The sequence below is a fragment of the Phasianus colchicus genome, chromosome 3 (genome assembly GCF_987193195.1).
Source record: "Phasianus colchicus chromosome 3, bPhaCol1.hap1.1, whole genome shotgun sequence".
NCBI classification, from domain to species: Eukaryota; Metazoa; Chordata; class Aves; order Galliformes; family Phasianidae; genus Phasianus; species Phasianus colchicus.
Window position 1 is genome coordinate 87,180,451 of NC_143438.1, and position 13,034 is coordinate 87,193,484.

Sequence of the window (13,034 nt, forward strand, 5' to 3'; positions counted from 1 at the left end):
GCCCATATGGGGGGGAAAGCCCAAAGGTTTGTGAGTTCTGCTTCAAGTCCAAAGGACTACTTGGAAGAGGGTGCTTTGCTGCTGCATCCAGTGTTGGTTCCTGTCAGCCACTCTGCAGTAGGTATGAAAATTGCGCAGCAAACAAAGAATAGACTGAGGATTTGGTATGCAAGTCTCTTCTGAGACCTTATCTTTCCTGCATGTGTAGGCATAGATCAGATACACCAAACAATCACTTCCAGTTTTAAAAAAGGCAGAAGCAAACACCAGGAATTGTAACTTTGAGCCCACCTCAGTGTGAGCAGCTGGACTAAGTGATCTCATAAAATCTCTTTGAGTATTCTGTCTGAGCTTTCAAGGGTTATGCCTTTCATGCGGCAGAAACTACTCTGTAAATGCCAGATTCTCCTGGGCACTCCACTTCTTTTATGTTACCCTGGAGAAACAGAGCAATTATGAATTGCTTTTGCATGCTTTATGGCTGCTTTGTATCTCTGGGGTATTGCAAAGCATTTGATACATTTTCTCTTGCAAAGTCTAGGGCACGCTAATGGTAAGTGTAAGAATAAATATTCTCACCTGGGAGAAGGCAATAGAACAATCATGACCAGAAGGCTTCTGGAGACCCCCAGTGCACACTCAGGGGCAGTGGGCATGCTATTAGCTAGAGAAATGGGAGTATGTTTTATGGAATTTTCCAAATTATCTGCCAAATATCTCACTTCAGCTAAGAATGGGTACATAAATGCTACTGCTGCTGGATGTGTGAGGACTCACACGTGTGGTTGAGGGGGTAAGATGTGGAAAAAACTTTCATCAGGGCTAGATTTGGAACTTACATGCCCACTGTAACTCCTTGTTCCATGCTGTAATAGGATTTCACATTATCTAGTCAGCCTGCAGTCCAAGATCATGAAAAGTTCATTCATATGGAACAGCTGTTTTATCACTCATGACAGTAAGTCAAACAGCAGATAATTTACTCCAGCATTTTCTTCACCATGCTTCTCCACGGGAAAGTACAGTGGAAACAGCTATCCCTCAACATGCACATACAGCTCCAAGGATTACTTACAGAGGAGAGGGCTGGAGAAAAATAGGCTTTGGGCTCGTTGTGCATGTGTGCTGCCTTTTGACTTTCCCTGGAGCAGAATTTTAAAGAAAAGCTGGGAGAGATTCACATACATATCTGTGACCATTGAATATCTTATTTCTCTTCAGAATTCCAATGTCTCAGTTTTCAGATACAGTGTGTCATTAAGGGACATTGAAAATGGAACACAAAGGTGTTGTATTAGATTGCTCTGAAAGTAATGCCTCCTATTTAAATCCATGGAAATTACAACAGATACAGAGCACAATAACACTACTTCATACAGTAAATTCTCGGCTATTTTTAAGAATAGTCACCACCATTAGCTATGCATTTTCACCAGTGATAAACAAGAGCTTGCATGCTCCTCTCAAAAAAAATCTGCATTAGCAAAGTTGACAACTTTGGCTGGCTGTCCAGAAATTGCTTTTCTTTCATGTTGCTGAAATGCACCACCTCACTGTGCTGACATTCAGTGTTTGGTCTCCATAAATGTTCAACAAACATCAGTGAATACCAATGAGTGCCATTTTTTCCCTTGGAGGATATCAGTGACACACCTGTGCTTCATACACACTTCCATGCCAGTTGCAGTTTCATCAGACTGCCCCTCTGCTGTCATCTGTCACACGACAACAAAATTTAATGTAACATTGGCGGGAAGATTCAATCTCTGCTGTCATACCACCAACACCCACCTCAAATTTTGTAGATCAAAATAATAAAATGAAAGGTATTACTTTTGGACCAGCTCTTGTAGTTTAACCCAGCATGAAAGCAAAGCATTGTACAGGCATTCATTCTTCCCCCCTGACGTAGGCTGCGAGATAAAACTCGCAGGTTGTTCTGTCTCACCCACCATCACTCTTCTCACTGGCAGTGAGCTGAAGGTTACTTGACTTAGTTTAAGCACTGGCGTGCAATGATGATCAATATTTTTTTCTCCTAAATCCAAAACATCACGTCATACCAGCCTCTATGAAGAAAATTAACTGTATCCTACATGAAACCAGGACAAGAGGGTCAAAGGTTTTGCCATTTGATAGCAGAACTCTTTCTTAGGCATCTGCTTCTTCAACTGTATGCAACTCTGAGTCTGTTCTTCATTTTACTCACAGAAATGATGATCCTACAACATTTTTTTCTTTATAACTTTGCCTTGGTAAAATCCTGTTGGTAGATGATCCTGGTTCACCATTCCTCAGACCAGAGGTGAAACACAGCCTGTGCTGGTAATGGCTTGCAAATTGTATACATCAGACAAATCGTCCATGAGGATATGCAAGAAATGGAAACTAGGTCAATTTACTAAGCTTGCAGATTAAAGATTTGCTGGAGCATGTTGGGCTAAAATCATAAAGCTTAAAGCACAAGATGAAACACAACTAGCAAGGGACTTCAGCAGTAACAAAGAGTGTTCTATTAATATTTCAGAAGAGAGGAAAACCGAGGCAGAAGCTGGTCCTCCGCTTAGTGATAAAGGAAAGCTAATAATGCCTAGGGGCTGAAGAGATTAATGCCTTTCACATGTCAGTCTTCACTAAAACTGCCATGAGTCAATGACTGATACATTAACACCCATGAGTGGACAGGATTCAGCCTACAGTAAGCAAAAGGCAAGCTAAGGGAATTCTTTGGAAAGACTGTTTTTGTTCAAATCAGAGAGCTGGCTTGAGCCAGCTATCCCTTGTCTTGAATGTGAGGGTTAAGAGAGAGAAAAGGGTGGGCATAGGTCTGTTAATACAGAGGAAAATAAAGAGCCAATGGATCAGGCAACCTTCAACATCTAAAACCTTATTGATACAAACAGCAAAACAAACCATTTCTGAACGTTTTGAAGATTGGAAGTTTAGCAACACCAAGCATATGTAGGCTAAAAATAAATCATGGTTAAAAGAACACTGGATCTGAGACAGATCTTGAGAACATGAGGGACAGTATCATAGAAGATTATGAAGTTACTGTGATGTGATAAGACTTTTGTCACTGTCTCATATGAAATTTTCTCATTTGAGATGGTAATTTAGCCCAGATTAAATCCTGTAGTGTGGATGACTATTTTTCGGGAGAGTTATCTTCAGTGGGATTTGTCCTTTGATTCGATACAGTAAGTCTTCAAAGTCTTCAGACTGCAATATCCAAAGTCAAGCAGAATTGTTCTGGACTTCGAGTTGAAAGACTTTCCCCTTGTCAAGTAAGAGCTAGGTATTATGACAGGATTAGGGCAGAAAATTACTTTGTGGAACATGGGGAAGTTTTCTTTTTTGGCATCTCACAGTGCTATTAATGGCAAATTGAATTCCAACTTTGTATGATGGGTGCAATCATCACAGTACAACTGGATGTTTTTCAGGGCTGGTGGATGTACAAGCCATATTTTCAACTTTCCTTTTTTTAAACAAAATAAACATGCTGGCTACAATTTTTGCCAATTGTGGGGAACACAAGGTTTATATTCTCAATATTTTTTGGTACTTAAGAACAGGAATATATGATGCAGCTTCAGGAGCATTGTGGATCCCAAGTGGAGATCTAGTCCCCATTCCTTCCTCACTTCCATGCTGTGACCATCTCCTCAGTGTCCTGAAACAAGTCCTCCTCATCCAGATTCCCTTCAGGAAGCTTGTCTTGGCTTAATGTATGCAGCCTAGCAGTTACTTTCGAACTCAACAATTTTAAGCTTGATTACAGGACTGAAGCCATGTTAAAGGGAAAGAAGTACTGCCAGACCCCGTGAACCCATTTTATTACTTGAAGTAAGAAGAAAAGCATCTGCTGTTTCCTTGGCTTTGATTGAGTGTTCCCAGGCCTGAGAGGAAGCTGTTTGCAGCCATGGGGGAACTGCCTGCTTCCTGCTCTTGGATCAAAGTAGCCTCAGCTCTTGGGCCTCACCCAATCCTTCTGGGTGCATGGGTTTACGTCCTTCTTCCATGGCAACTCCTTCTTCTTCTTTCCCTCATGTCAAATGCAAGTCTTTATCATCACATCTGCTCCAAAATGCTGACAGGAGGAACAAATTAGTCCCGAAGGAAATCATGATTCCTCCATGTGGTCCCCTGAAGTCCAGGAGAGGCTGATGTTTTGCCACATGGGGCAAGGACTGAGCAAGATGAACACTGACTACAAGCAGCAGAGCTGAGGGAACTGTCCTGCTCAGATACATTACTTCCCATGCCCTGTTCCCTTTCTTCACTTCAGGACTATGTATATTTGTTTGGCAAACTATGGTTCTCCAAGAAAATTAGAAAGCAAAGCCACAGTGCTCCTAGTTTTGTAAAACTGATAATGGTAACTGTGGTCAACACTCTTCACAAGATAAAATGTACTTTATTATTTCATTGTGATCTTATTAAAATGTTTCAGCAATTATCAACAGTAATAAAAACACATATCTGCTGAGTGTTCTACATAGGTCTTCTGCTGAAGTCTTCTCTAAAATTACCAATACCGGGCATTTACTTTCATTCACCTTTCTGAAATGGAATCACTGTAGATACACTGGAAGGAGACTCAGTCTCGACCCTTTGAGAGAGTTAAGAATTTGTGAGGGATTTACTATTTTAGTTCCTAAAGTGATAGTGTGAAAGTAGATACTTTTGTTTTCACCTGTTTTGCTTTTATAACCAAGAATGAATTCAGGAAAAATATTGATGTAGGCTGGGAGAAGAGAAGACTTAAAGTACAGCTTGCAAGGAAAAAAAAAAAATATATGAGAATTTGAGAACATGTGGACTGCCTGTGCCTAAAGTAGCATTATTTCTGTGAGCACTACATGAATAAAGCTGTTTTCTCTGCAGATTTGTGTCTGGTAGCTGACTGCTAACTTAATCTGAAGTTGTTTTCCTGCAGTTGTTTCTCTGAGATATCTCAGCTGTGTGGTTTCTCTGGCTTCTATTAGTGTATGAGTAAAGACTCTACTGTTCCCAAACATTGAATACTGCTACCTACAGCCTCTGTCTTCTTCCTCCATGCTTCTTTTCACAAAATGCATGGGAATGTGGTCATATTTGAGATATCCATCAAATTTGGCTTGATTTTGGCCAAAAGGCTCAAAAAATTACTGTGAAGGGACACAGACAGACATTAACATGTATTAAATGATTGCATAAACTCAGTTTCCCCAGGAAAAATAAAGAGAAATATTTACCAACCAAATACCAAAGGAAACTTTGAATAAAAATTTGCCAGAGTTAGAATGCAGAATTTGGAACTTGGTACTTGAATATTTCATGTTGAAAATGGGCTCAATCTCTTGGGGATCTAATCATAATTTGTAAATGTCCCATTAGGTTACTTTATTATTTTCATTACAGTGGAAAAAAAAAAAATGCTAATAAAGACAGACAAATTTTAAGAAACAACACATGGGCTAGAATGGTAGAGTTACTTTCCAAAAGAAAAAGTAAGCCTATCTGAAATAGGAGGTGGTTATGCTTTATAACCTTCATTCATTTACATTTAATGCAGTTTCATTTGTTTGTTTTGTCTTTTTTCTTTTTGGTTTATTTGTTTTTCTTTTTCCAACCAAATATATGTACAATCTACCCCAAACTTGGAAATATGGTGATGTATTTGCAGTGTTGGGAGCCTCAGCGTGTGTGATTGAAAAGGCCAAATCTAATTCCAGTCTTATCTGACCTGACTAGGAGCAAAGACAGTGGATTTCCAGCAGACTTTAAGAGCTTTCACTCTCATGTGGCCAACTCCATCCCAGAGACTGGAGAATATTACTGTAGTATCAGAAGGAAAAAAGCCCAGATGAATGAATAGTTGTGTAATTTTGTGGTCACCAATCTAGAGAATAGAAATACCAGAATGTGCACATTATCCACAATGAGTGAAGTCATTTCTTGGAGCAAGCTATAGAATTACTATTCAAGGAGACCATGATATGAAGCAGACCAAACAACAGAGGGAGCAGACTGTGCCACTTCAGGAATGTGTGTGCTGTATCTGCTTGGATTTTTCATCCTTTCATTCTTTCCTAGTTTATTAGTCAATATATTTTCCTCTCTTTTCTTGTGCATCAAGGCAAACATCTGTGAGTGTCAAACCCAGAGGTTAATTCCTCCCCTGCATTCCCACTTTTGTTCAAATAGTTGAACTAATATTTATAAATAATTTATTGCATCAATGATTGCCATAAATCAACTCTAAGGACTTCGTTTTTACACCAACTGAGGCTCAGACTCAGTATGCGCTATTAATGCAGCTTTATTTATTGGTTAGTTAATAGTACATGAACTTTTACTTTCAGAACTTTTCTACAGCAAGGATTTCTCAGAGCTTGTTCATACTTCTGTCAGGTTCTTGGTTCTCTGTGGTTTGTTCGTTTCGGTTATTAGTTATTCTTGAATATTGGCCTCTTAATTTTGTGATGTTTGTGTTTCATTTTTTAATTTTATTTTTTTGAAAGCTTTAACTAAGTAACTGGTATATTTTTCAGAGTGGATACTGAAACAGGCAGTCACTCATGAAAGACACTGAATTCTCTTGGGTACTGTTGCCATTGTCATGAATGCCTGGTACTTGTTCAGAAAAATCAAATTGCAATTTTTGCCCACATATTGGCCACATTAATGTCCAGCAAGAAATAGTGAGAACTTAAGAATAGATGAACACAATAGTCAGGCCATTAATCCTGAGGGCAAAATCTGAGAGGAAGTAAAAGAATTTATGGAAGAAAACAGAACACTTGAAGTTGCTGGCATAAATCAATGAAGATCTAATATGACGTATATTTGTAAATGAATATAAAGCTCTACATTTTCTTTAAAAGTTCTGTAGGAACTTACAGAATCTAGCATTTTAGTGGCTCATTTTTTTCATGACTGCCATTCAAACCCTAGATGTTTTCACTCACAGTGGAACAGCTCAGCTGCTGTCAGCCAGATTAATACTTCTGAAATCAACAGTCACACAGATTGACACCAGCTGAAGAGCTGTCCTAATAAATCTGAGTCTATTTATGGGGGCTGAAACCACAGTCATGTCTCCCCAAGGGCAGTATTTTCACTTGAATACAAATGGCTTTGGCTGCATGAATGAATTAAATACTGAGGGTTCCGTTTTTCAGACTTAGATGTAGCTTCGCCCACATCAGCAGACCTGATCCATACCAGCTATTTGGAGTAATAATCCTTCTGTCCTGGAGTGCAGACTCTGAGACTGTTTTACCAGAACCAGATGATTTTTTAGCTGCTGGGTGTGTTATCAGCCTTAGATCTACGTCAGCATGGGGGTACAAGGCACAGAACTGAGAATGCTTAGTCAGAAGTGGAAAGTTGGGTTGAATGACACTTTTCTTCACCTAGCACTTCTTGAGAGACTGATGGAATCCAGTGGTGGATTTACCACATTATTTCATCTCCAGACACAAAGTACCAGCTGGTACCTACTGCAAAAGAGCTCTTGGCTGTCGGTCCGTATAGTGATTCCTGTCCATCTTCTCTGGACAAACTGTTTAAAAAGCAAAAAAGTGAACACTACTGCTGTACTACAGCTTCTTGCACTCTTTGGTGTCAAGTTGCATCTGCAAAGGTTGTGGAAACGAGATACTCACCTGTGCTGAAGTGGGGCTGGCTGCTTGCTCAGATGCTATCAGGAGTCAGCTAAACCAGATGTTTCTCAGGCTCCTTTGATATTTCAAAGGGGCAGGCTTTGTCTCTAACAGGATGTAACTATCCTTCCTATGGCCTAAGTAATAACATCCACAATAATAGAGGGGGTAATTTGACTCCCACATCTTGCTTCCCATTCCATATTGTCATCTTCAAGTAGGTGATGTTCCCAGCCTTGGCCAGCAGAGTTCATCCAGCAGGTAAATCTGCATCTGTGTGGGTGAGGCACCCAAGAGTGCCCTCATAGAAGACTAACACAGCTACCTACTTGACTTGTTCAAAAGCCAGATTCATGACTCAGCCTTCACCTTTTATGAGTTAGGAAATTCCAAGGTGCTCTTTTTTTCCCTTGGATTTGCAGACAGACTCTGATCTCACCTATTTTAGGGCAAATCCACTGGAGGCAAGGAGCTGTTTGTGCCACACATTTAGAATAAACTGTTTTCCTTGCTAAACTTTCCTTCTGCTCTTAGCAGATCCTATATAGTCTGACTACCTGCAGCCCTCAGTAAAAGTGTCACGCACAGCAAACAGCATAAAACAAATCAATCATTTTATTTAGCCTAAAAAGCTAAAATGTAGTAAAACTGAGAAATGCATTTATGTGGCCAAGAAGGACATATTAAAGAAGAAGTGACATTTCAGTGCTGGGCTTACAGCATCAGAGCTGTTTTGCATTGGGCCGTGCTACCTGTTTCCATTCACTGTGAATGGTGTGACTGCAGAGTGATGGATAGTTGCATTCGCAGACACAATATCCATGGAAGGTGAAAGGTAAAGAGATAAAAGGCATTAAAACATAGTGCTTCAAGATCCAGAAATCCATTAGACACTGTAACTGAAAAGCAATGAGGCTTTCTTGTTTTATTGAAGAGTAAGCGGTGATTTATTGAACACTTGAAAATTCATTCTCTGGAAGAAGGTACTGAATTCTCATCAGCCAACAAAACATTGGCAGAAAGATGAAACTAACAAACTCAGACTGAAAATGTGGGACAGACTTTTAACAGTAAATGTAGTTGAAGTTCCCAAGACATGAAGTGGATTTTCTGTCATTTGAAAATCTTAAACTCAGTTTTAATTTTTGAACTTGACAGAGAAGTGTCTCCTGAGCCATTTATTGGAGTTGGTACAAAACTCTCCGAGATTAAAGAAGAGTGACAAACAACTGCAGAAGTCTCTTCTAGCATTGTCAAACTCAGAAAGAGCTGAATCCTGAGAAATAGAAGTCAAGATGGAGATTGCTGCCATTTAAACAAAAGCCAAAGTGATCCTGGCATTTTAGACTATCAAGTGTCTGTGCATACAGTCACACCTCTAAGTGCACTGAATTGCCATCTGCATACAGAAATCAGTATTAGAGAGGCTGCTGACCTAGCTGAATGTCTCAGCACCCCACTCTGGAGCAACAGGATCACTCCTTAATCCCTGTCTCACCCAAGCTAAAGCAGTGCTGGCTTATGGTCACCACATGACAGACTCTCATGACCAACATGAGATGAGCTGTGGGCTTGAAAGCAGACACATGTCCCTAACTCAAAGACTCCATCCTTGCTGACATACTTGACCACTTGACCACACTGGCTAAGTAATTCACTGAGGGGAAAGAATTAGGCAAGGGAAATGCTCAAACACAAAAACATTCACAAAAAGTGAGTGTCGCTCATAGCCTACCCGCTCTGCATCTGAGCTATCACACTGGCTGATCTACCTACTTTCATCTGCTTTTGTAAGAAAACATCTCATCTAGGTCAGAGGAATTGCTTTTCGAATAGTCGTTGTGCTACAAGAAAGTCACGGAGGGTTGGGGGGGGGGTTGATCTCAAAATCAGGTACCAGGTGGTAGCCACATGCAGATGAAATTCACCCATTAGGTGGGACGAAGATAGCAGAATTCCTTCTAGATTCCTCAGCAGAGGAGAATGCACATGGCTGAGTATTGCTGGAATACAAAGGAGGATGTATATAGGTGGCAGAGAAAGTGCAGGTGAGAGATAAATACAGGGACTGCTCCGAAAGTAATGCTTCCTATTTTATTATGTTGGCCCATGACAGAAGAGGAGGATGTTGATGGTACAGCAGTAGACGATTAACTTTACACCAATATTCCATTATGTTTTGTTGCTGTGTGGCAGATTGCAGCATGTAGGCAATCTGACAAAATTGCATCTGACATGGAAGTGTGTATGAAACAAAGGTGTGTCACTGAATTTCTCCATGTGGGAAAAGTGGCATACATTGACTTTCATTGACACTTGCTGAATGTTTATGGAGACATAAACATATGGAGGCAGTGAGTGGTGCATTTCAGTAATGCAACAGTGACATGAAAGGCAAAACACATTCTAGATGGCCATGCACAGCTGTCACCCTGCTGGCATGCAGGCTTTTGTTCATTTCTAGTTAAAATATATAGCTAATGTTGGTGATTATTTTGAAAAATAGTGCTTCATAACTGAGAATTTGCTCTATGAAATAGTGTTATTGTGCTTTTTGGGTGACAGTAGCCCTGTCTGGAACACCCCAATGGCAAGGGGGAACAGAAGTTAGGGCAGTTTCATTTCTAGTTTGGCCATTAGAACATTCACCCATCCATCGCTGCCCATCCTGCCACACCAAGCAGGAGGGTTTGCCTACTTTTAAATTTGTCTTGATACCTCTTTTACTCCAGATCCCGACTTTTTGGGGTTTAAGGTATGTAAATGTCTTTAATGTGATTTTGCTCCTTACATTGTTCTGCTTCAGTTGAAGAAAATAAGACTTCAAATTCTTTCAAATGCAGATTCAGAAGGCGGAGGGAAAATACCCTGCCTGTGCCTAGGAAAAAAATTCAGAGATGAAAATCCTTCTAGCCAGACCTGGCTGTGCATTAAATGTGATCAGAGAGTTTAGCTTTGCTCACAATGGAGTTTGCACTCCAGTCTACCTGGGCAATATTCCTTATGCCCACTGCTGGCACAGGTTAGAAATGGGATGCCCAGGAGATGACACATGCACTAGTATACACCACAGAAACCACAGGGGGGATATAAAGTATGGCAGTGTGTCCTTCCTTTCTGATTTGGGTTTCTCTGTAAAGAGGGGTGCCCCACGTTGTACACTCACAGGTCTGACCCCTTCTGCACTACAAGGGGAGTCACTCTTAACTAGACTGTATGCATCAAACATCTGGGGATATTTGCATGCATAAAAGCCTATTATTCAAAACCAGCAAAGTCAGACTAAATGATTCTTGCCGTCCTAGCTGAATGCCATGAGCAGTGTTATGGACAGGTTCTGAGCCTCTCAGTGCAGAGTTAATCGCAGCGTTGGACCACTGTGCTGCAGCTTTCCCTTTAAGAGCCTTTGGCTAACGGCGATGCACTGAAATGCAGGAGGTGGGACAACACCACACACAAAAATGAAGAAGTGAAGGCAGGAAAAGTTTCTCCAGAGGAAAAATGCAGGGCTTGCCCTTCACCCTGACGTCAGATCTGTCTTTAATAAAATCCCCAAAGAGCCAAGAGAAAAAGGCAGAGTGCCTAGGCTAGGTTACCAGTTAAGGATTGCTCTGTGTTCCCGAAAGTGGTGTTTTTGTTCAAAACGGCTCTAAATCTGGGTTCAATCAATGTATTTAATCCCGGCTTCCAGGGATGAGGTGGCTTTTGCCCTGGATTCTAGCAACAAGCAGCATTTTGCAGGTGAGTTTGGAAACTGCAGGAGTATCCTCTGCAAAGACTCTTGTGCTTAGTGCATGGTAGGGTGGTGGGAGTGAGTGCGGTGTGTGCGGGAAAGTGGGAACTGCAAGTGGTGGGGAGGTGAGAGTGGAAGTGAGCAGGGAAAGGTGAGCTGTGGGGGAAAGGGGAAGGGGAAAAGGAAGGGGAAGGGGAAAGGGATAAAGGAAAGGAAAGGAAAGGAAAGGAAAGGAAAGGAAAGGAAAGGAAAGGAAAGGAAAGGAAAGGAAAGGAAAGGAAAGGAAAGGAAAGGAAAGGAAAGGAAAGGAAAGGAAAGGAAAGGAAAGGAAAGGAAAGGAAAGGAAAGGAAAGGAAAGGAAAGGAAAGGAAAGGAAAGGAAAGGAAAGGAAAGGAAAGGAAAGGAAAGGAAAGGAAAGGAAAGGAAAGGAAAGGAAAGGAAAGGAAAGGAAAGGGGAAAGGAAAGGGGAAAGGAAAGAGGAAAGAGGAAAGAGGAAAGAGGAAAGAGGAAAGAGGAAAAAGGAAAGAGGAAAAAGGAAAAAGGAAAAAGTGCAGAAGTGCCTCTGAGTTGAGTCCATCTCTGCTCATTATCCAGGTGAATCTGCACACAAAACTGTGGGTTTCTCTTTTTGTTTGCTTGTTTTCTTTTATTGCTACTATTCTTACTGTGGAGCAATAGACGGAGGAAAAGGTGACACAGTGCTGCCCGGAGCAGCCAGAGTCAGGCTGCTAGGGGAGCAGGTTGGAGCGGAGAGGCGGGCGGCGCTGCACGGCGGTGCCGGGATTGGGGCTGGGAGCCGTACCGTGCCGTGCAGCGACCGGGGCTGGGTGCAGGACCGGAGCCGGGAGCAGACATTGCGGGCCGCTCCCCTCAGGTGCGGTGCCCTGCCGGCGTTGCCTCCGGGCAGTTTTGTTTCTCGTTGCCGGGGTAAGAGCAGTCTCGTTTAGGAAGGTGACGGTCAAGGCAGAGCGGCGATGCGTGCGGGGAGTGCCTGTTTCCAACGGGAAAGCCGGGAACAGTCCCACACCCCACCCTCATCCCCGTCCCCGGAGGCTTTGAGGAGCGGTGGGTAACCCGAAAGAGGTGCAGAGAGAGTGGATGCCAGCGACACGCTTGAGGCTGTGGCATTCCCTGAGACAGCCACGTGTAAGGCATCTTCTGCTCGCAGAGGGGTGAAATGAACCGCTTTGCACGGGGGGGATTTGGCTTTGTAGGGCTGCTGGCACCAGCGGTTGTGGGGTGTGTAGGGAGATGAAGTGGGGCATTACAGCGAGAAAGTAGCACGCGTGGTGAGGTGAAACGCACCTGTGTGCAGGCAGATGGCAGAGCGATAAGTTCTGCTTGAATGTGGAGATAGGCTGATATGGTGCCTCTTCAAAACAAAACAAAAAACCCTCCAAACCAACGATCACAAAACTAGTCACAAACAAAATGCACCTCTCTGTCTCTCTAAGGTAATAATCAACTCTGATTTTTGTTGAGCAAGCAAAAAGTCACATGAATAGAATAGGAGACCCCAACTCCTGTCCTCTCCCCTCCAGCAGGGTTATTACAGGAGATGTGTGTGAATGCCTTGGAAATCTCATAGTGGCTATCTCCCTGATATCAAAGCTGTTTGTCAGAAAAGCAGCTGTAGCACGAAAGTATGT

The 13,034-nt window shown here is 42.0% G+C and overlaps 1 protein-coding gene across 1 annotated transcript in view; it reads left to right on the forward strand.

The window, feature by feature from the left end:
- Nucleotides 1-11,107: 11,107 nt before the first annotated feature.
- Nucleotides 11,108-13,034, forward strand: part of CCN4 (cellular communication network factor 4) — a 38,601-nt gene continuing 36,674 nt past the window's right edge. Inside the window, exon 1 of the mRNA XM_031591246.2 lies at nucleotides 11,108-11,393. Coding sequence (XP_031447106.1) covers nucleotides 11,346-11,393 — 48 coding nt within the window. The 5' untranslated portion in view covers nucleotides 11,108-11,345. The remainder of the gene's footprint in view (nucleotides 11,394-13,034) is intronic.